We start from the raw sequence: 20,496 nt of genomic DNA, 5'->3' as shown, positions 1-20,496 counted from the left end.
AGCGTTTTTTTCTTTTCTTCAAACTTTCTATTTAAAGAATCTTAAGGATCATGTGACACTGAAGATGACACTTAGCTTTGCCATCACATTTTACATAACTTTTTTCATATAGCATTTTAAAATATATATTTTAGAAAAGTTATTTTAAATAGTAATATTTCAGTTTAGTAATATTCACTTTTTACTGTATCTTTGAATTAGGGGCGCACGGAAATGAAGATTCTGGGCCGAAACAGAAATTTCATGATGCACTTGGCCGAAAAATGAAACCAAAATTAAATATTAAATTAATAATTTTATTTAACATTCAACAGTCAAATAGCTTTTTTGTTGTTGTTGCCAACTAATGAGTTTATGAACATTTGAATATTTTCTTAAGGTAAATGTAATGTTTAGTGACATTGTATTGTCTACAAGCTGTTTTATTGACGTCGAAACACCGATTGAGCGATTACATGAGACAGGATTGATTTTGGTTAGATATAATATATCTTTCAACTTACCTTAACTCCAAAACCATTTCGGCTCAAAACCGAAAATAGCTCTTTTGGCTGAAAATGTCCATACTTTGATATTATGCTAGTAAATGCAGCCTGGGTTGAACATAAGGGACGACTTTCAAAACCATGAACAAAAATCTTACTTACCCCAAACTTTTGAACTGTCTCTCCCAGACAACCTTTTTTTTTTTAGTGCTTTCCTAAATATCTATAGAAAAAAAATGACGTCAAATCAGCTTTTTTTTTGCTTAAATCAACAATTTCAAGCCAAACTCTTATCAGCAACGCAAACTTTGCCTTATTTTTTTTCTAATTAACATGCCAACACAAAATATTTAGATTTTTTTTTTTATTATTTATTTCTCAGATAAGAGCAGCTGTGAACAGTCTATGAGACCTGAGACTACCTAAGAGTGACTCAACAGAAAGGTTCACAAAAAGGTCCAAACTTAAACTTTCCAACAATAAAGCAGAACTGCTTGATTTGTTCATAGACTTTTCAGTAACACTTTACTTGAAGGGGTGCACATAAGACTGGCATGACACCTTCATAATCATGACATGACTTCATGAATATGAAGGAGGTTTATACATGTTTATGACAACTGTCATTAAGTGTCATTTGCTCAATTGACATTAATGCAAATATGACATTGTTTGGGATGTCTTTATTACAACTTGACATAAACCAATACATCATAACCTGTCAGTGTCTTGGTAATGACAACTTGACATTAATAAGACAACATAATTTGTCATAAATATGTCATAAACATGGCATAGCAGATTTATTATCAAACTTAAAAAAACACTTAGCTTTATGGGTTAACATTACATTAAACTGTCATGTGGTTGTTATATATGACACTGTCATTCTAACTGTGTCATGAATATTTTTCTTGACCTCAATTACAGTGGTACAAATTTAATTTGTCATTTAAAGTGTTATAATGGCCTCATGACAGCCAATGTCAAAACCAACCACATGACAGTTTAATGTAATGTTAACCCATAAAGCTAAGTGGTTTCTTAAGTTTGATCATTAATCTGCTATGTCATGTTTGACTTATTTATGACAGGTTGTGTTGGCTTAGTAATGTAAAGTTGACATGACAAAGACAGGTTATGATGTATTGGTTTGTCAAGTTGTCATGACAAAGACACCTCAAACAATGTCATATTTGCATTAAAAAATTAATAATTGAGCGATTGACAGTTGTCATAAACATGCATAAAACCTCCTTCATATTCATGGCATGTCATGATTATGAAGGCGTCATGCCAGTCTTATGCACAACCCTTCAAGTAAAGTGTTACCGAATTTTCTTAAGCAACTTTATTTGCTCTTAATAAAAATTGTAGATAGAAAATGTGATTCAAATCCTGCTCAAACTATTATTAGATGTTTTGAAAAAAAAAAGAAAAAAACGTACAACTGTTTTATGAACGGTGTTCAAATGCCCTTGCAAACTGTCCATGTGGAAAACTCTTGTGTTAGAGCTTCACCAGCGGATTGCCTTTTTGTTCCAAGTGTGCTATTGTCATAAAACTTTGTTCCTAAAGAACCTTGTGAAGAAGTTTTTCCCTCAAGCAACTTAAGCATAAATGATTCATAAGCATTTGAAATTTTAATGGCTCATTTGGTTATTTTACTCTCGAATGAGTCGACTGCAGTTTGTGGCCTGGTCTGGGTGTGAGCACTACTTACTGTAGAGCTATTCCATATGTAGTTGCATGAGAGAGGAAGAATGTGCATTTCTTTTGTCTCTGTAAGAGCAATTTTGTGTTTCAGTTTTTTTAGGTCTTTATTAGTAGAGTGCAAGTGGACAACTTCCTGCAAAATTATTTTATTTTTCACCAATTAAACTAAAATATTCCACTCAACATGAATATCCTTATTTGATGTCATCATCAGTGGTTTTATTTTCAGTCTGCGAGTGTAAACTAGTATCGTGGTGAAGTTGAGAGCAGATCTGGTTAATTTATCCCACTCTTGCACATGTATGTGATGGGCTGTTACTCTGTCTGTCAGGGTAGCGTCATGAGTCTGCTGCCGTATGAGTGTGAAGTGCTGAGAATTTCTGCCTGCCGGAGTGTCGATTCATCAGGACAGCGAAGGGAAACTGGTAACACTTTAGTTTGGGGTCCAATTCTCACTATTAACTTGTCTTATTAGCTTGCATATTACTCTCATATTGGCTGTTTATTAGTAAAGCCTTAATCTGCATGACCATATTCTACATCCCCTTATCCTACCCCTTACCTATACTTAACTCTCTTTTATTAGTAAGCAGTACATTAGGAGTTTATTGAGGTAAGTCTTAACTAATAGTGAATGTGCTCCCAGACTAAAGTGTGACTGGGAACACTTCTATGTGTATGCGTGTCAATGTACCTTTTGCTAGTGAATGGACAATTGGGTCTTTTCACGTGGTCTGCTTTTCAAGACCCCCTGTGACCTTAAGAAATGCTTCATGTCCTCGCTTTTCAGGGGACTGAAGTGAAAGTATGTCACAACATTGCGTGTCTGTCTGTCTCCTTGACTGTAGGTCTAATAGAAGAGTGAATAAGGCTAGCCCTCATGTATTGTCTGTCTTTTGAGGAATGCAAAATATTTGAAGAATATATCAGTTGTTTTTGTCCATGCATTGAAAGTCAGTGGAGTCCAACGTTTTAATGTCCAACAATGTCATAAAGGTAGAATAAATGTAATGCATAGGCTACAGCTCCATTGGTTTGATATTTTTTCCCTAAAATAATGATCACTTTGTATTGGTAGGTAGACATGCAAGAACCAGTGAGGTTTTAAGTTATTGCTCTATTGGCATACTTGATTTGGGCTTTGTTGTACATGAGTTGATCAGAGTACTAAAATTTCAGTTTGTTAATCATAAAAGTGATCATATCGCTTTAGAAGACTTGAATCAAACCACTGTAATTTTAGTATTATTTATATCACAGTATTTATCAATATTTTGAATTGGTTTATTTTTGTATTTTCAGTTTTCATTTGAATTTGTTTGTGGACGTTTGTCATTTTTATTACGTTTAAAAATATATATTTTTAGCTTTTAATATAGTATTAATTGTAATTCTTTAACTTATTTTATTTCAGTTTTTCGCCAATGTATTGAAGGTAACATTTCTTATTTTTGTTTAAGCTTTATTTCAATTAACAACATTTATTTAGCCTAATAGTTTGTTTTAGTTAAAAATAACATATTTTATGAAGTTTTATGGTCTGCTTTTGTGTTGTTTGCCCATTTCCTTTGTGTGAAGTTGTGGTTTGATCTGTTTTTGATCTCTTAAATGAAAATTCCCTTTTCTTCCTTTCCAGACCCTATTTTCTTCCCCTAACAGCCCTAGAGAGGCTATATTTAAAGACGGGCATGCAGAATAAAGGATTCCTCCTAACAGAAGGCTGTGCCTGACATTCTGCAGGAGCCAGGGTTAAATCCCTTGCATTTCTGGCATTCCCAGCAATTACCTTGTGCCAGTCATGCTAACGGGCCGAGGCTCAGCAGTGCACATACGGCACATAGTTGTGCGCCATGAGATTAGTTGAAGGCTTATGTGGGTCTGTATGAAGTGAGAGGACAGAAGCTTTTGGGTTTCCAGGGCAGGTCTAAAAATGAGATCTGCCCTCTCAGGTCAGTTTGACTCGAGAAAACCCTGTGTCGCTGCATCACAGGACAGCTTTATATTCCACAAATGTACATTGTACTAGAGAAATTAAAAATGAGGCCCTAGAACAGAAATGCTCAAGGGCTCCTAAACTGCTGGTATAGATATTTATCATTATCTTAGTTTTACACTTACCCTTCTTTACTATCTCAAACCCCAAACCCTTAAAGGTAGGGTAGGTAGGATTTATATAAAAACTTTTTACCAAATTTGATTAAACTTTCTATATATATCAATGCATAATTAAAATGTAAGTACTCTGATAAAAAGAGTATAAAAATCGAGTGACTCTAGACCGTTTAATCTTCATTAAACACAGCTCATTATTTCCATTCGGGACGAATCACAGGATTGGGCGACTGTCACTCTCCGTCGCCATGACTACCGCCGCTATTACTGGCTCTGCCCACGTGCGCGCAGTCGCGCACCCGTTTTTAGGTGGGAGTGAATGGAATTAATGAGCTGTGTTTATTGAAGATTAAATACACTAGAGTCACTCGTTTTTTTTACTCTCTATTTCAGAGTACTTGCATTTTAATTATGCATTGGTATATAAAGACAGTTTAAGCCAATTTGAATAAAAGTTTTTTTTAGACAATTCTGACCTACCCTACCTTTAATGTACAGTCAGATAAATTTTTCACTGAATCAAGAGCAGTTACTTAATCTCACTTACTCATTGAACTAAGTTATTATTTTCCACAATAAAGTTTTGTGTACATAAGTATTGTAAAACTTAAGTCATGTTATTACTAGGGGTGTAACAATAGATCGGTATGGATCGATGCATCTATAAAAAATATAGATATACGGTACCTTTATTTTGACACTCTCCACATCCTCACGTTACGTCCATCTACACATTTCTTCCAAAGCTTGCATTTTCATTTACTCACCATACTGTCTGCCGGTGTGTCTTTCATAACGTTAATTTTCTCAGCTGAAATAGACGCCTGACAAGATTGACTGAACCCTAAATACGTTTTGTCACAAAAGCCGGTACTGTCCACTGTCAAGGCATCGCGAGTTCATGTTTTACAGCAGAAACCGACAAGCACCCTTGTTGTTTGTGAACACAACCCAATAAGTCAGTTTTAGCAAATTAATATAAACAAGAACGGAGTTATCTGTGTTGGCAAATGAACTCTTCTGTTGTAAATGTCCCAATTGGGAGAGGGTGTGCAATTTTCAAAGATTATAATTAACTTTCATGTTATATATTTGGGTTGCATTTGTGAGTTAATAAAAATAGAACTGGTTGTGTAAACTAGGCACACAATATCTAAATATCCATAAATCAATCGATATAGCACTGAATCAAATTGCTTCAGTGCTATATAAAAAATAATTTTTTTGAGGTTTAGGCAAATATCGTACCGCTGGCTGAGAGAATTGATATCGTATTGTATAGTGATGAACTGTCCGATTTACACCCCTAGTTATTACTGACTTTTAATGTGACCATTATGAAGGATAGATAGGCACCAGTGATGCGCGGGTTGATCCAAAATGAGCGGGTGTCTGCAGTCACCCGTTGTTACCCGCGATTACGTGTTGTCCAAAAATATTTTTAATGATATTCGGGTCGCGGTCGGTCGGGGCGTTTGAAATAAAGCTTCCAATTAAACCTTTGTAATTTATATAGTACTATACACAATTTTCTATGAAATACATAGGCCTACGCTTTATTGTCTGAATAAATGGCGCGAAGATGACGCATGAGCTCAGTCTGCAGGCAGAGATGAAAGTGGGAAATCCTTATTTACCTTTTGAATGTTGAGCGTGTTATTGACTTTTGAATAAAAGCTGACGCGGGACACAATGCCCGGTTTCCCAACACGTTGAACTGAGCAATGCCATTGTGCCATTTTAATAGGCTACTTTTAAACTCATATAGCTCAGTAATGTCAGTTTTATGTATTTTCTGAGAGGGGGCGGGGTTTTTGTTGGGAAAGTCGGGGGAGAGACACACACTTCGATTAGACTGGATAAACACATGCAGCATCTTAATTGTTAAGAAAACGAAACGAAATAAATCAAGCATTTATCATACAACATTCAGAAAAATGCTGCACCCGCACCCTTAGTTCCTACGTCTATGGCCCAATGACGCTACTATGAGCATTTACTAGCTACTTTTAAAAAATGCGGGTCAGGAAGCGGGTCGGGTACAATATTTTTATTTTTATTTTTTTGCGGTCCGAGTTGCGGGCAGGTTAGTTGAAAACGTTGGTCGGGTGCGGGTTGTTTATACATAGACCCGCGCATCACTGATCATAGGCACCCCTGCTGCTTTCAGAATTCAGTCGGAAACACTGATTTACAAGCCTTTAAAATGTTTGTAGGAGTCAGATAACATATTGAGCACGACTGCTGTCAGTCTATTGATGGCCATTCTAAAATGGAGACTCTTAGACCGTTAAAAAGGCTTTGGCTGTATGCTCATTCTTCTTTTATTAGGCATGCATGTTGATTTAAGCTTAGTAATTCTGTCTGTCTGTTCATAATGTAATATTTCACAATGTTGGCAGTCAGTTAGCCCATAATGTTCCTTTAGTCCGTACTCAAGTGGAAGTTGTCATCAAATCAAACTTAGTGTTTTACTGTAAAGGTGGAGAATTTAAGTAATATGTCTACTTCTGATGTGAATCTCAGAGGGTGCATTGCTCTGTGGTGGGCTAGGGGAGTAGATTCCTATGCTTGTGTGCCTGGGTGGGGGCAGTCCAGTACAGGACAGCTGCTCCTAGGCCCAACAGACTCCCTGATGACATCAGACCCTCTGATATTTTAAAAGGGGCCACAATCCAGGGCAGCGAACTTGGTGTGGACACTTAGAGCTGTTGTGTCTCTTAAAACTCAAAAACATTCTAGTGAGTTCTAGGAAAATTCAGTGATTCAGCCACTGAACAGAATCCCACAAATTTGCCTCCTCTGGGATATGACCTACTAGCCCTGGGTTGGCAATGCTGCGGCATTGCCCCATTCCCCGTTTCTCGTCATCCAGCCAGAGGAGAAAGATGACCAAGTCCTCGGGCAAGGAGAAGGCTCCCCTGGAGAGCCAGGCACTGGATCTGGCTGACCCCAAGGAGGTCACCAAGGAGCCTATACCCCCACAGAAAATCCTCAAGATCTTCAGCATCAACATCATAGCTCAAAGTCTGCCCTTCTGTCGCAGACGGGTGAGTCCCAGGAGTCTACACACGACTATGCCCTAAAGCATGCCTATTTTAATGCCATTTGCTTTGGTCAGGAATTAAGTTCACTTCACTACAATTGTCTTGTCAGGATGTTTACTTCCATGTGTAAATGACCAGATGCATTCTTGGTCAGAAATGTGTATTTGTTATCACAGATGTGAGGTGACGCAAGTCTGTACTGGGCGTTTTAATTATGGTGATTTTAAAACTATACTATTTTACTTTAAACATTTAGATCTTGAATAAAACCAGTTTATACAAATTTTTTTCTAGAAAATATGTATTTACTTGACTCCTTCGGTTTATGTTTAAGATTTCGTAACTGTTCCCCAGGAAATTTCAGTCATAGTGTTTATTGTGCTTTTGGATTTTGAATAGAATCAGTGCACTCTGGTGCTGTTTAAAATGCATCGGCAACTGCTGGCATAGTGAGTCATCGTTCAACCTTCAGCCTCCCTGTCGTTCTTAAACCAACAATAGCAGTAATTGCTTGGGCACAGTCAGAAGACTCAATATAGCAGCGCTGGTTTGAGCATGTCACACTGCTACATTGATGTCATTTTAGTGCTGCTTTTTTAGAAGGTACATGTATTATTCAGCGAAGTCGCTAAGGGACATTGACAAAAGGGTGTGCTTTTAGTAAAAAAACATTTGGGAATTCATCTTGACCTTATAGGTGGATATACTAGGACCATGTAGATGGGTGGATATAAAAATAAATTGTCCTTTATTCCCGTTTATCTGAATCATCTGGGTTTTTTTGCTGTAAATGTTCAAAAGGTTATGGTGTCCATTTATGTTTGCGAGGCTTATTTCTCATGATTTCTTTAGTCGCCACTAAGATCCCATCCGGTGACCTTAAAAAGACTTGCCTGGGAGTTCCTATTTTTAACCCTGCCCAGATCCAGTGAAAATGTATTGATTGGCTAGGAAAACAGCTGCTCACTGGTCTATTGAACCATCCCACCAATCCCATAATACAGCGACATGTGTGCATAGTCAAAGTGGGAGCGGCCGGAAAGACACTATACATGACAACTCTGATCATGGAGAACTCATTGCAATGTTACACCTCACCAACTGGCTTAAAGTTTGACTCATGACCTTCCGGTATCAGCCATTTCGTTAATTTTTGGGGGGGAATAAGGGCATTGGGGTACAACAAACAATCATGTTTGTAACTTCAAGTGGATGGGCTGAAGATGAGGAAATTAATTTTCCTCATCACTAAATCATACTTTGTGGAACTTCTTTTTATAGATGCACTTCCATATATGGCAGCCTCTATTGTAGTCTTAGGTGTCTAATGTCACTGGCTTTTGCATTTAGCTTCAAGTTATTGCCGTTATTACAGATGCGGCATACAAATTTGTCTATTACATTTTGAGTAATGAAGTTATACGAAGGAAGGCCATTAGTTGTGGGAATGATGTATATGTGGAGAAAGTGTCTGAAAACAAACTACCGTTCAAAATTTGGGGGTCAGTAGGTTTTATTTTTTTTCTAGTTCAATAAAATCTTGTTCTTTTTAACTTTTATTCATAATTTCTACAAAAATATGAAGCAGAACAACAGTTTTCAACATGGATAATAAGAAATGTTTCTGGATGACCAAATCAGCATATTCGACTGATTTCTAAAGGACCAAGTGACACTGAAGACTGGAGTAATGACTGATTTAAACTCAGCTTTGCCATCAAAGAAATTAATTATATTTTAAAATAAAATATTAAATTACTTATAATTATTAGTGTTTTACTGGATTTTTTCTTAAAGAAATGCAGCCTTGGTGAGCATAAGAGACTGCTTAAAAAACATTTTGCAATATTTTGACGACACTAAACCTTTGTACTATAGTGCATGTAGTCACTTTCAATGTTTTAGGAAGGGGTTCCCTCGAAAGGGAATCATTATTTTTGGAGGTCTCTGATATAAAACATTTGAAAACCCCTGGAATAGAAAATAATGAATATAGCTGTATATAAATCACCCATGGTAATCTATTCATTTAAAAGACTACCAGTGAGCGAAAACAGAAAATGTCTTGCCCAAGTCATTAATATTGCAACCTTGCAGTGTTTGCCACATCTCATTGTTCAGTGCTTAGCTTCTCACCCACCACCCATGTTCTCAAGGGACTGAGGATGTGGTGGGAACCAACCAAATGATAGCGCAGGGAGAAAGCCAAATAAAATGGTCTTTATCACTAATATGCACATGTACCTTCCAGAAGATTAACTTCTGGAAACATTCCTCTTGAGGCTTTTGTCTTTGTTCTTGAGGAGCGGTGTTCAGAATTAATGCTGTCCCTTCACTTTCTTCTTTCCTTGTAAAATCAGGCCTCCACTGAGACTGCAGAGTCTCTTAAATCGAGAGGAGGAGGAAGATAAAAGAGTAAAAATAGATCTCTAAACCGCAACACCAAACAGGCATCCCCATGCCTAACCAATTGAGCAGCTGGTTTAGACACCACCTTGCAGAACAGTCTTGAGATCCACCAGCTGGCCCCAGTGAATGAAATTGCTTGAATTTCTCATGGTCCCCATAGGCCAATATAAGATCCCTAAAACTTCGCTCAGCAGGTTCTGCTGAGTCCACTGAGCATAAAGCAGCAGCAGCTTTTATCATTGTAGAAAGGAAATAACAAAAAATGTCCTACAGGAATAAAACTTGGGTTGAAAATACGTTTGTTCATATCCAGATATTCTGTAAGTCCTTGAATGGACTTGGTTTCATGACATAAGACACACATACACACACACACACACAAAGTTTAACTTTTTTAGCCCTTACTCTTATGCCATCTCAGGGACCCTCTTATAAATAGATGGCAACTGAGTTTCCAATGAAGAAATGCTGAGGAGACAAAACCATCTATTTTTCCCAGGCCTGGTATAGAAGACAGCTGTTTCTGAAAAGACCCCCAGAAAATGGACTTGAGTTTTTGTGCCAGAGCACTTGGGTGCATATTGCTTTTCTGTTCCGGATCTGCTTTGCCATTTGGGTAAAGTGATCCGGTCCTGCCCATCAATGCTATGTCACTGCCATGGTCACTATCAAGAGCCATTTGCTACTTGAGCTCTTACCTTTGGCCTGTAAGTCTCACTATGCCAGTTTCCTTAAAGGGATAGTTCACCCAAAAGTGAAAATGATCATATATTGACCCTCTTGTCATTTCAAATCAATTTATAGAGAGGAATACAAAAGGAGAATGTAAGAACCTTCATGCTACCGTGCATTTTTCCACATTTATTTATTTGTCCCTCAAGCTCCATATGACTCCAAAGTTTTCCAAAGTCTTCTGAACCCAAATGAAGTGTGAAGAACAGACAAAAAATCTACAGTTTGTTAAAAAAACAATTATTTCTCCACAGCTCCCAGATCAAATATGGCATCATCTTTGACAATGACATTTGTTCATGAAAAATGGTGAGCATTTGATGTGATGTGAACAATGATTGGAAAGTTACAGCAAATCCAAAATTTTCAGTGAGATTTAATCTATTTTATGTGTTCCACTGAACATATAACAGCATATAATTTTGGAATGACATAGGGAAGTAATAGTGACAGTTGATCCAAAAATTGAAATCATTACTTATCCAAGTCATTCAATCACTGTCTCTTTAAGCTGGTGTTGGTAATAAAGAATCAGAAAAACATTGGACAAAAGCGAATAAAACTACTTTTCTATCAATCTTTCAATGAGAATTTTCTTACTATGGAGTCATAGTGTGCTGGCTTTTTACTCCTTTTTTCAGTGACAGCATGAAACAATTGTTTTAATTGCAACTTTTTTTTTAAGAGTATACTTTCAAAATATGGATCTTGTCTACATTTGTTTGCCAGAACTCTGTGCTTTTAAAGTCTCTTTAAGCAGTCTTCTTTATGTTCTGATTGTGCAGAATTTGTGTGTTTTTAAAGTGAGCCATGTGCTAACAATCTCACACACAAGAGCCCGGCAGCACATACAAACAGATTTAAGTGTGGTAAATGCTACATGCTGTACAGTTCAGGCTTTTTTAAGCTCTGGCTTTGAGGGTTGTCAGTGCACTTGGATTTGTTTTGAAGTGTTTGTGTTTCTGTGCGCTGTGGTTAGTTCAGGGGCTTATTTTTAAAAGGAGACAAGATGGTGCTTGTCTTCATGTATGTGTAAGCTGAAGGGCAATGTGATGATCACACTGGTCTCATGAATCCTGTTGGATCAAGAAGCAGATGTGTCTCCTTTTGGAATATCCACAACCTTCCTTTTTTCAAGATGCATCTATAAAATGGATCCTGACGTTTTGATGCTCCTATTTACTCACTTTGATTGCCAAGGTGTGCACAGACATCTTTAGTCACCTCCGCTTGCATTCGGTTTTGTAGTTCTTGTAGTGGTGTCTTTACAGGAGATTAATTCCTATACCTGTTAATTGTTTTGTGTTGTCGGCCTTTTCTAAGCTATTAAGTAAATTAAATAGTTGACTACACTACAATCTTTTAACAAAGTACTATACTAAGTTATTTAAGGGGACAAGGTCTTAATTTAACGCACACGCGCACACACACATGCACTCAAAGCAGTTTCCATCAGTTCATATCATCTCAGCAGCATTAAAAGTGATTAAAGTGTTCACCCCTAAATAAAATAAAATTGTCCTTTATTCAACTTTGTATTCCACATTCTTCTGCAGAACACGAGGACATGACTAAAACAAAAAAATATCTGGTTTGGTGAATTCAGTGCATTAGCACTATACATTGTGACTTGCTGATCTTTTTCCAGGTGCACCAAACAGTTTGCTGAAAAATTTGCTTAAATAATTTGGTGGGAATTTCTGGGGTATTCATTTATAATGGGCTTACATATTTACCTTAGAGATGCAGATTGTTGCACAGTGATTCAAATTAATCAATACATCCCTTTTATTTCTTGACCTGTCTGAACAAACTGATTTCCTATAAGGAATCCGATTCTACGACTCTATTTTAGAACAGAGAAAGATTTCAGGGACACACATTTATTACCCCAGCCTCTAAGTAAACTGGCATTGTGCTGTGGGCATAGAAAATCAAACCGAGTCTCCCCACTCTTGCTTATCTGAAAAGAGCAAAAGTCGTTTTCACATTTATTGAAACTCTTGCCATTCTAACTTGGCATTATCTCAAGTGGAAATTGTTTTAGCTACATGACTTTCTTCACCTTGTTGTGTATGGGCGCTGTTAGAGTATCTAGTCAGCTGATGTGTCCTCTCGCCCTTCCGTGCAAGCTCCTATGGGAGGAAGATGATGGGATTGCATTGCCCTTGAGCTCCAAATAACGCTGGGTGAAGGCATCTGCCCAAAGCTATTCTGAGCAGGCCCATTCCAGCGCTGGACATACAAACAGAAAGTGTTGGGCATTCTCCATATGAGAAGACTGGACTCCCACCAACAAACACCAGATGTCAGGGATTTAATTTGTGTAGCTTTGTGTAGAAAAAATGTAGATGCCCACACTATTGTCAAGTCATGACAGCACACAGAAGCTGAACTACTACTGAAGCTGAAGATAAGTTGCGTACACACTGTGATCGGTGCAAGCCCAGCTGGCACAAAGAAGTGCTGACATTGTTTCTCAAGTTGCCCTTTGACGATTTTGGGCCACCCTCAGTTCCCAAAAGCTCCATCAATTTGAAAACCTGCTGATCTCAGGCAGCGACTTTTCCCATGTGTTTGAAGACCTCCCACCTGCTGCGAGGCTGCCAAGAGGTGCTGACATTTCTTGCAGAGCTGGCAGTGCGGGTGAGAGGCTTTCTCCTGGCCCTGGAATGTGTCACGAGCTCCCAGCATCTGCCGAGATCTAGGGGCCGTAACTGAAGATGGAGCTGCTCTGTTTAAAACACTCATGCGTTTTAATATCCGGGACCATTGCAATAATGAATGTTTGTGCTAAATATGCTTTGACAGCACATTGTTGCTGTTAACAGCTTGTAATCTGAGTCTGGTTATTGGGATATCTTGAGAGGTGGTAGTTGGTTACTTTAGAATGGCAGGTCAAGTAACGGTTACCCTGGAACAACGTTCCTGACCTGACCCAACCTCAACTACACTGATTTTTTGTTTGTTTGTTTAAACCCATTGCTGTGATGTTCTCGACAGCACAGACATACACTTTTGTTGTTAAAGGAATAATTTAACCAAAAATTAAAATTCTTTCAACATTTGCTTACGTTCATGTTGTTCCAAACTTTTCGAACTAACTTTTTTTTTATCTGCAGAAGATAATTAGAAAAAGTTAACTGAACAGTTTTCGTTACCATTAGCTTCCATTGTTTTGACCAAAAAAAGGCTTTTTTCAAAATATATTTTATGTCCCACAGAAGATAGTCAGTCATACAGGTTTGGAGCGACATGCGGGTAAGTAAATGATGTCAGTTTCTGGCTGAACACTATGTCTGGTCTTCATAGCTTGTTTTTTGGGAATGTTTCTCACCTTTCAGTCCCTCAACCCTTCTCCATCAGCCTATCCTCCCTCCCCATGGCTACTTGGCTTGTCTGCGGTCCAGAAGCAGTCATTTGGCCATGGTGTAACTGACGCAGCTGTCTACATGGTTTGTTTAATTTGGGCATAAGGTATGCCACTGCTTGTGTGGTCCAACCTAGATTGCCCTCTAGATTGATTGTGTGTGTAAGCGAGAGAGAGAAAGAGATAGATGGGCAAGCTCTCTGAATTTAGTGAAAAAGCAGAGACTGATTTATTGCAGACACTGGATCAGAGATTCTGGGAGGTGTTGCATACCCACTACGTGCCTCACTGAAGACTGAGCACGTGTAGCTAGCTGCATAGTTGGATGAGGATATCCTTTCAAACTGACCTTTTAGACCCCTGATTGGTTTCTCTATTTCAGTCCCATGATTTTGTCTCCAAGTCTTGCTCAGAACAGTGTTGTTGTCAGTGTGACATCACCACTGAGTTAATCCATTATCATATGATATGGGCCGATTTGGTCTCAGCATTGTCTTGAACTGGCAAACAATGCATGCACTTTGTTGCACACAATCCTCCATGTGTACAGACACTAGAGAGATAAGAGGTCCTTCAACATGCTTGGCCCTTGCTCTGTTTATTTGTGACCCTTTATAGCCCCTTATAGCTTGTGATAGGAAAATGGATAATTTACAATCCTGCTCACTGGCTAAGCTCTCTTTGTCTTAAAGTTGAGGCTCTTTATGTTATGTCTGCAATGCCTCGTGTCAGTGTTATTTTCATCTTTGTTGTTCTATTAGTTTAGGTATTTTCTTGAATTTCAGAGTTTCTATACTGGTCTGATGAACTATCATGACTGCATTCAGTAGAAGTGAGGTTGCAGCATCCATGTTGAGTTTGTTGTCCAGCTCAGGAAACTTGACTCGGATTCCCAGATTGATGAAGACCGTGTTTCATGTGGGTGATGGAGCGCAGGCATTCTCTACGCCTATTTATAAAACCTGCATATTAGCCTGCACATCCAATAAAACATGCACCCCCACCCCTACCTGACGGTTGAAGGTTTATAGCTTATAGGTATAATAATTCAGAGTGTCCAAGAATGCTGTACGATAATGTATTATGATTCTTTAGGAACTAATTCGTAAATTGATTTTGGTCCAAATACAGGCATGTAGGGAATAGTTAAACATTTTTGCTTAGTCCTTGTCCTTGATTCTGATCCCAATTATTTTGATTTCATTAATGGGATCTCACGGAGTTGAGATGCTGAATAGACGGTTTAGCGGTATGTGCATGAATGTAACCCATTGACATGCCTGGTTATTAATAGGTTCCTACAATTACCATCAACTTGACTTGAACATTGCACAGTCATCTCTCCATTTCAAGCCGATCACAACCAATCATTTTAGTCAAGGGCCTTGGTCGTAAGAGGTGCATTACTTAAGCAACATGCAGCACAGTGCCCTTCCTTTTAGAAGTTTTTGTTTTTATGCAATATAATTCCTAACACTTTATTTACTGTTTACCAAACAGCCTTATGTGTTCACGGCCATTGCAATGCATTTACATGGATGAAAGTTTGAAAAAGCATGGAAAGTGTCGCTTATCAGGTTTTATACTCTATAGCTACTGGGATTCTTCTGTTTTCATTGATTTTGGAGATTTTCACATAGCCTATCAGCATTTCCTGTTGTATGTGAAATTAATCTAGGATTAGATTTACCACAAGTGATTTTCCTATGGCAGAAATGTCACTCTCATGCACATAAATTGTTGCCTTAATCTTTGAAAGATGTTCTACTTGCAAATACTTTAATTTGTAGCTATTGTCGATCACTTGAATCTCATTAGACATTGTTTTGGCAAAAACTTTTAGGTTAAAATTGTGTAACAAAATGAATAATTGATATCAAGTAGGCCTATTAAGTTGTGCTGCACAATGTTTAGTTATTCGAATACATTCGAGTTAACTTTTTCTAAGTCAGGTTTGATGGCCTCACTGAATATAAAAGTTCAAGTTGTTGTGTTGTATAACCACGTCGAGTTAAATATTCATGACTTGCTCATCCAGCACATTTTGAGAACCCTTTTACTGCTGACTTGACATTAGGTGCCCAGACCTGCTCAGTCTGCAGATTACATGCGTGTCAAGTGATCCATGCTTTTAATATGATAATAAGACTGACTTTAGAAAGATTTTACACACAGCCTACTTGGTGATTCACTTATTAGGTGAGGTTATGTTTCATCTTTATGTAACATCTCTCTATTTAAGCAGCTAAAACATGCATTGGATTTTTGGCAAGAGATGGAGCGAAATTTCAGCCACCGAAAATGATTGGCCAAAAATGGCATTTTCGGTTTTTGGCTGAAAGATAAAATGTGAGCCAAAGTTTCACTCTCACTCTAGCCGTTATCACTGCGTGGTGTGACACTCAGTTCAATATTCTGCTTTATGCACATGCGGAGCTCAGTTGTTTATGCTCATCGGAAAAGCAAAGTCAGCTCAAATAACGCGCTGACATAAAATGTCTATGTATATTTGTTTCTGTTTGCAATAGCCCTACTGTGCTGTAACGTGGTGTGTTTAAAGCCGTGCTTGGCAACGCTGGTATAATGACGCTACCCTCTCATTTACTGATCCACTCCCCGCTACGATCTGCTCACATGCTCTGATAATAATAGCTTTATAGGACTATACATTATTTGTATAACTGGCCAAAAAATAAATCTGTTAAATCTGATTGTTGCATAGAACTGAATAAAGAATATATTTATATTTAATATTAATATATTTTCTGTCCAATTTTAGTTACTTTCAATAAAATGTTATTTTATTGTTGACTTTTATTTTATTTTATTCAGTATTAAAAGTGCATTGTGCATCCTGAATTTTCAGTTTTGGCCCAGAACTTTCATTTCGGGGCATCCCCTACCGAAGTAATTTATAGGACCCCTAGCTTAATTGATTCTCCCCACTCAGACCTGATCATTGGATGTCATTAGCCACCTAAATGGGTCAGTATTTCTAGACAGCTGACTTGTTGATGAAAATAGTTGATGAAAATAGATGAAAAATTTACCCGCATTTATGCTCTAACTGACTGCTAACAGCAACTTTCTTCAAATTGCAAAGGCTAGCTTTGCTGTTCCCTTCTTGTCTTGCAGCTTGCAGGTAGTGTTAAGAATTTGAATGTCTAACAAAAAAAAAGCTGCGAAAGTTTGTGTCAGTTTTGATTGCTAAAAAAAGGTAATATGTAAAAGGTTGCATTCAAAGCACCAATGTGTATTTGGTTGAAATGAGAGAAGGCTGATAAATATTGAGATGATATTGTTTTAGCTATACTGTCAAGGCTATTATGAAAGATATATTTTACTATTATAAAAGATCAGTATGCCGTTGTCTCAGTAACTCTTTATACCAAATTAAGCACCAATCTCCATCATTTCACTTCCCAAAGTTTGGTCTTTACAGTGAGCAGATATATACATTTCCTGAGAACTTCTGAAAGTATCTGGTCTCAAATGATTTATGCAGTGCTGAGCAAATAAGAACACCGTGTCCTTAGACAAAAAAATATTTGAATTGCGGTTGCCTTTGCAGATGAGCATGAAGTGGAAAGTTAGTCGCATTTGCATTTTCTTGCTATGTAATATTTGGATGATTGGTTGTTATGAGACTCTCTTGGGCCGGTCTCTGAAGATCAATCATGTGGGATGACTTTGAGAATCTAGCAGGTCTTTTGATTCTGTGTTTAGTCTTGTAGTCAGTCCCTGGTTCCTGATCTTCATCTCAGACTGTCTCTTTAGGCCCACATCTACTCAGTCTATCCTCAAAGAACACAGTGTTCGCTGGAAGATGGATTTAAAAGTGTATGAAATCGTAACACAGATGAATCTTAATGCTTGTACTTTGGGGCTCCGTTAATAAGCACAACTGGGTTTAGTATACATGAAAGCATACTAATGGCAACATTGGTCAACCCTAAAGGATAAAGGGGGTGGGTGGATTCTTAAAAGCTTCTCTAATGAAGTAGACCATTGTATATATCACAAAAGTATGTATTAGATGTATTTGCAGATTTCATTGTTGGAAGACACTTGGGCTTGTTTCAGTCTAGTTTCCACCATCTCTAATATTGTAGACTTCTAAGGTCAGAGAGGAACGGCTTGTGTGTGTTCACTGTTCAGAGATCAGGAGTGTGGAATCTGCAAGCTTTGGCCGTTCTCAGTACTTGGAATGATGTCAGGAGCGCAGTATGTCTTCTCCAGGGTGGCAGAAGTGACTTCAGGCCAGATCACTGCTGTCTCAGCCTCCTGTCTCTCTTGGAGGACATTAGTTCAGTGAAAAGATCAGCTTCATTGGTGTCCTTTTCACTTTGTGCTTGTTTGCTGTTTGGAGACCTTGTGATATACAGTACTTGCAGTTTTCTTTATTACTTATATTGTTCAATGACAGATAAAAAAAGAAATATTTAGTTTAAAATGCACTTATCAAGTTCTTAGAAATGGATTCTTTATATTATTTATCAATGTTGGTTTCATAAAAAATTTCAAGAAAAGTTATCATTAAATCACTGTATGAACTGTGATTTAATAGTGCAATAACAATTTTCCTGTACAGTTTGAATACATGTCTGTTTTAATCTTTTTTTTTTATTAAGGTGAAACATTTTTACTAACAATATTGTCTATTAATATTTTCTTTTTGGAGAGTTTCACCCAATTGAATGTTATAGCCTTACCATCCCAAATGATCTATTGATAAAATGACATTTTAAGAGACTTTGATGCAGAATCATGAGGATCTGCAGGGGTCCTCTCTACCATATTTCGACTTATCCTTTTTTTTGTTTTTCTTGCATGTTTCTGCTTGTTAGTTGTACCACATAACTCTGATTTGGCTTACAACAGTTTTGGAAAAATAGTCTGTGTATAGTATGAGTTTGTGTTCAGTCAATATTTGAGATGTCATTATTTTTCATCAACTGATTAATTGGTAAATTTATTGTGGTGTTTATGAGGGACTAAAAGCCCTTACTCTCACACTTGTCTCACTTTCCCTTGCTCCTGTTCCATTTATATTAATGTTTGTCAAATACCTTGTGTTTTACTTTGCTAATTAAACTCCTTATGGAGTCTCCTGGGGTGTTTAAGTGGTCTACATCCGCACCCAGAAACGCACACACTTTACTGCTTTAGTCTCCCATCAGCATGCACAGACGCCCTGGCCTTTTGTTTATCCCGCTCTCCCCTGTTGATTTCCATCCCTATCTGTCTTCAATCATTCTGACGGAAGGGCTGCAGAGATTCGGAATACTGATTCAGAATGCTCCATCTGTGCCACTGATTATTAAAGACAGACAGTCCTAGTGAAGTTTGTTTGTGTTTTTTCATGAGGAATGATGCTTTCTGTGTAGATAATAACATCTGATACATGTTAATTTTTTTTTATAGTGTATTTGCGTTCTAGCTATCGCCAATTTCAAAGAGGAATTGGCTGTGGGAAAACTGTAATTTGTGCTACAGTAAAAGCAAAACCCTTGCTAAACTAGTGATGTAATTTTTCTTTTCTTTTTTTTCTATGTTCACCCTCCACTTCTGATGTCATCGCTGGATTGATTCATGGTAGGTAAGCAAAATATTTTCTAAAAATCCTACTCCATACTTCAAATGCACTACATGCATTTGCCCCTGCAGTCAACTAAGCATATATCATAGAAGTGCAGTTTATTGTACACCATTCGTTGGTGAACAGCAGGTGGCAGTGTGGTCTAACAGCTGATGTTTTCATTGAGTTTGGCAGCTCACTACTATATAACCTCTCTAAGCGCTCCCATAATGCTTCATCTAGCCTTTGCCGTTCATTGATGCTGTTTATTCTTGCTATTTTAAATTGTTCCACTCTGGGATCACACATGTAAGTGTAATTGAGTCATGGCACTGGTCATGGTTGACCATCAGGTCAAAATATTTCTAGCTGTTACAAGTGAAAATCATGTTTTTAATACCGTATTTTAAGTTAACTTATGTGTACACACATAAAAGTGCAAAAACTGTACCTTTAGGGCTACAACAGTTCGTCACTGGGGCAGGACCCTTAAAGGGACAAGTTTATTCCCTATTTACCCCTAAAATATTCATAGTAGTACCTAAGGCTTGAATATACTTCACTATTTTTGGCCAGATTTGCAGTCTGTAGGAGTCGATGGTAGTTTCTGAAAATCAGAGCCAATCTGCAGGTTTTAGCCAACCAGAGTTTCAGATTTATCATAGTGTATGATGGAACAGACACCTTTGTCTGTTTTGTTTAAGCTTCAGATGTATTCCATTAATTTGGAGGATATCAAACATGTTTGATATTTTAAGCACACTTTTAAAATGCGTTGTTTTCATTTGCCATGCGGCTCCTAGCAATAAGGCACAACTTTCTGTTTGTGTTCATAACTAAAAAGTCTCGTAGTTTGTGATCCTAGTAATACTTTCTCTGTTACGCTACTATTACAAAGACAGCAAGTGTATGATGCCTAGTGTTTTCAAATCTGTTAAAAATTTAAAAGTAGTTTATTCAAGCCTTTACCGATACATTTAGTTTCTGTCTTGTTCTAATATGGGCATTTTGGGGGTAGATAAGGTACAAAGTTGTCTCTAAGGTTAC

The 20,496-nt window shown here is 37.6% G+C and overlaps 1 protein-coding gene across 6 annotated transcripts in view; it reads left to right on the top strand.

Moving 5' to 3' along the window:
* fbxw7 (F-box and WD repeat domain containing 7) overlaps nt 1-20,496 on the top strand; it is a 162,236-nt gene that overhangs the window by 82,061 nt on the left and 59,679 nt on the right. The window contains exon 1 of one of the 6 annotated variants that reach the window (XM_079615337.1): nt 6,980-7,363. The exons of the other annotated variants lie outside the window; for them this stretch is intronic. Within the exon in view, the coding sequence (XP_079471463.1) occupies nt 7,148-7,363 (216 nt within the window). The 5' untranslated portion in view covers nt 6,980-7,147. Of the gene's footprint in view, nt 1-6,979; nt 7,364-20,496 lie in introns of those variants that run through there. 6 annotated transcript variants of the gene reach the window in all.

This window comes from Phoxinus phoxinus, assembly GCF_949152265.1.
Source record: "Phoxinus phoxinus genome assembly, chromosome: 6".
In the NCBI taxonomy this organism is placed as follows: Eukaryota; Metazoa; Chordata; class Actinopteri; order Cypriniformes; family Leuciscidae; genus Phoxinus; species Phoxinus phoxinus.
Note: the sequence above shows the minus strand (reverse complement) of the source record. Positions and strands in the feature narration are given on the sequence as shown.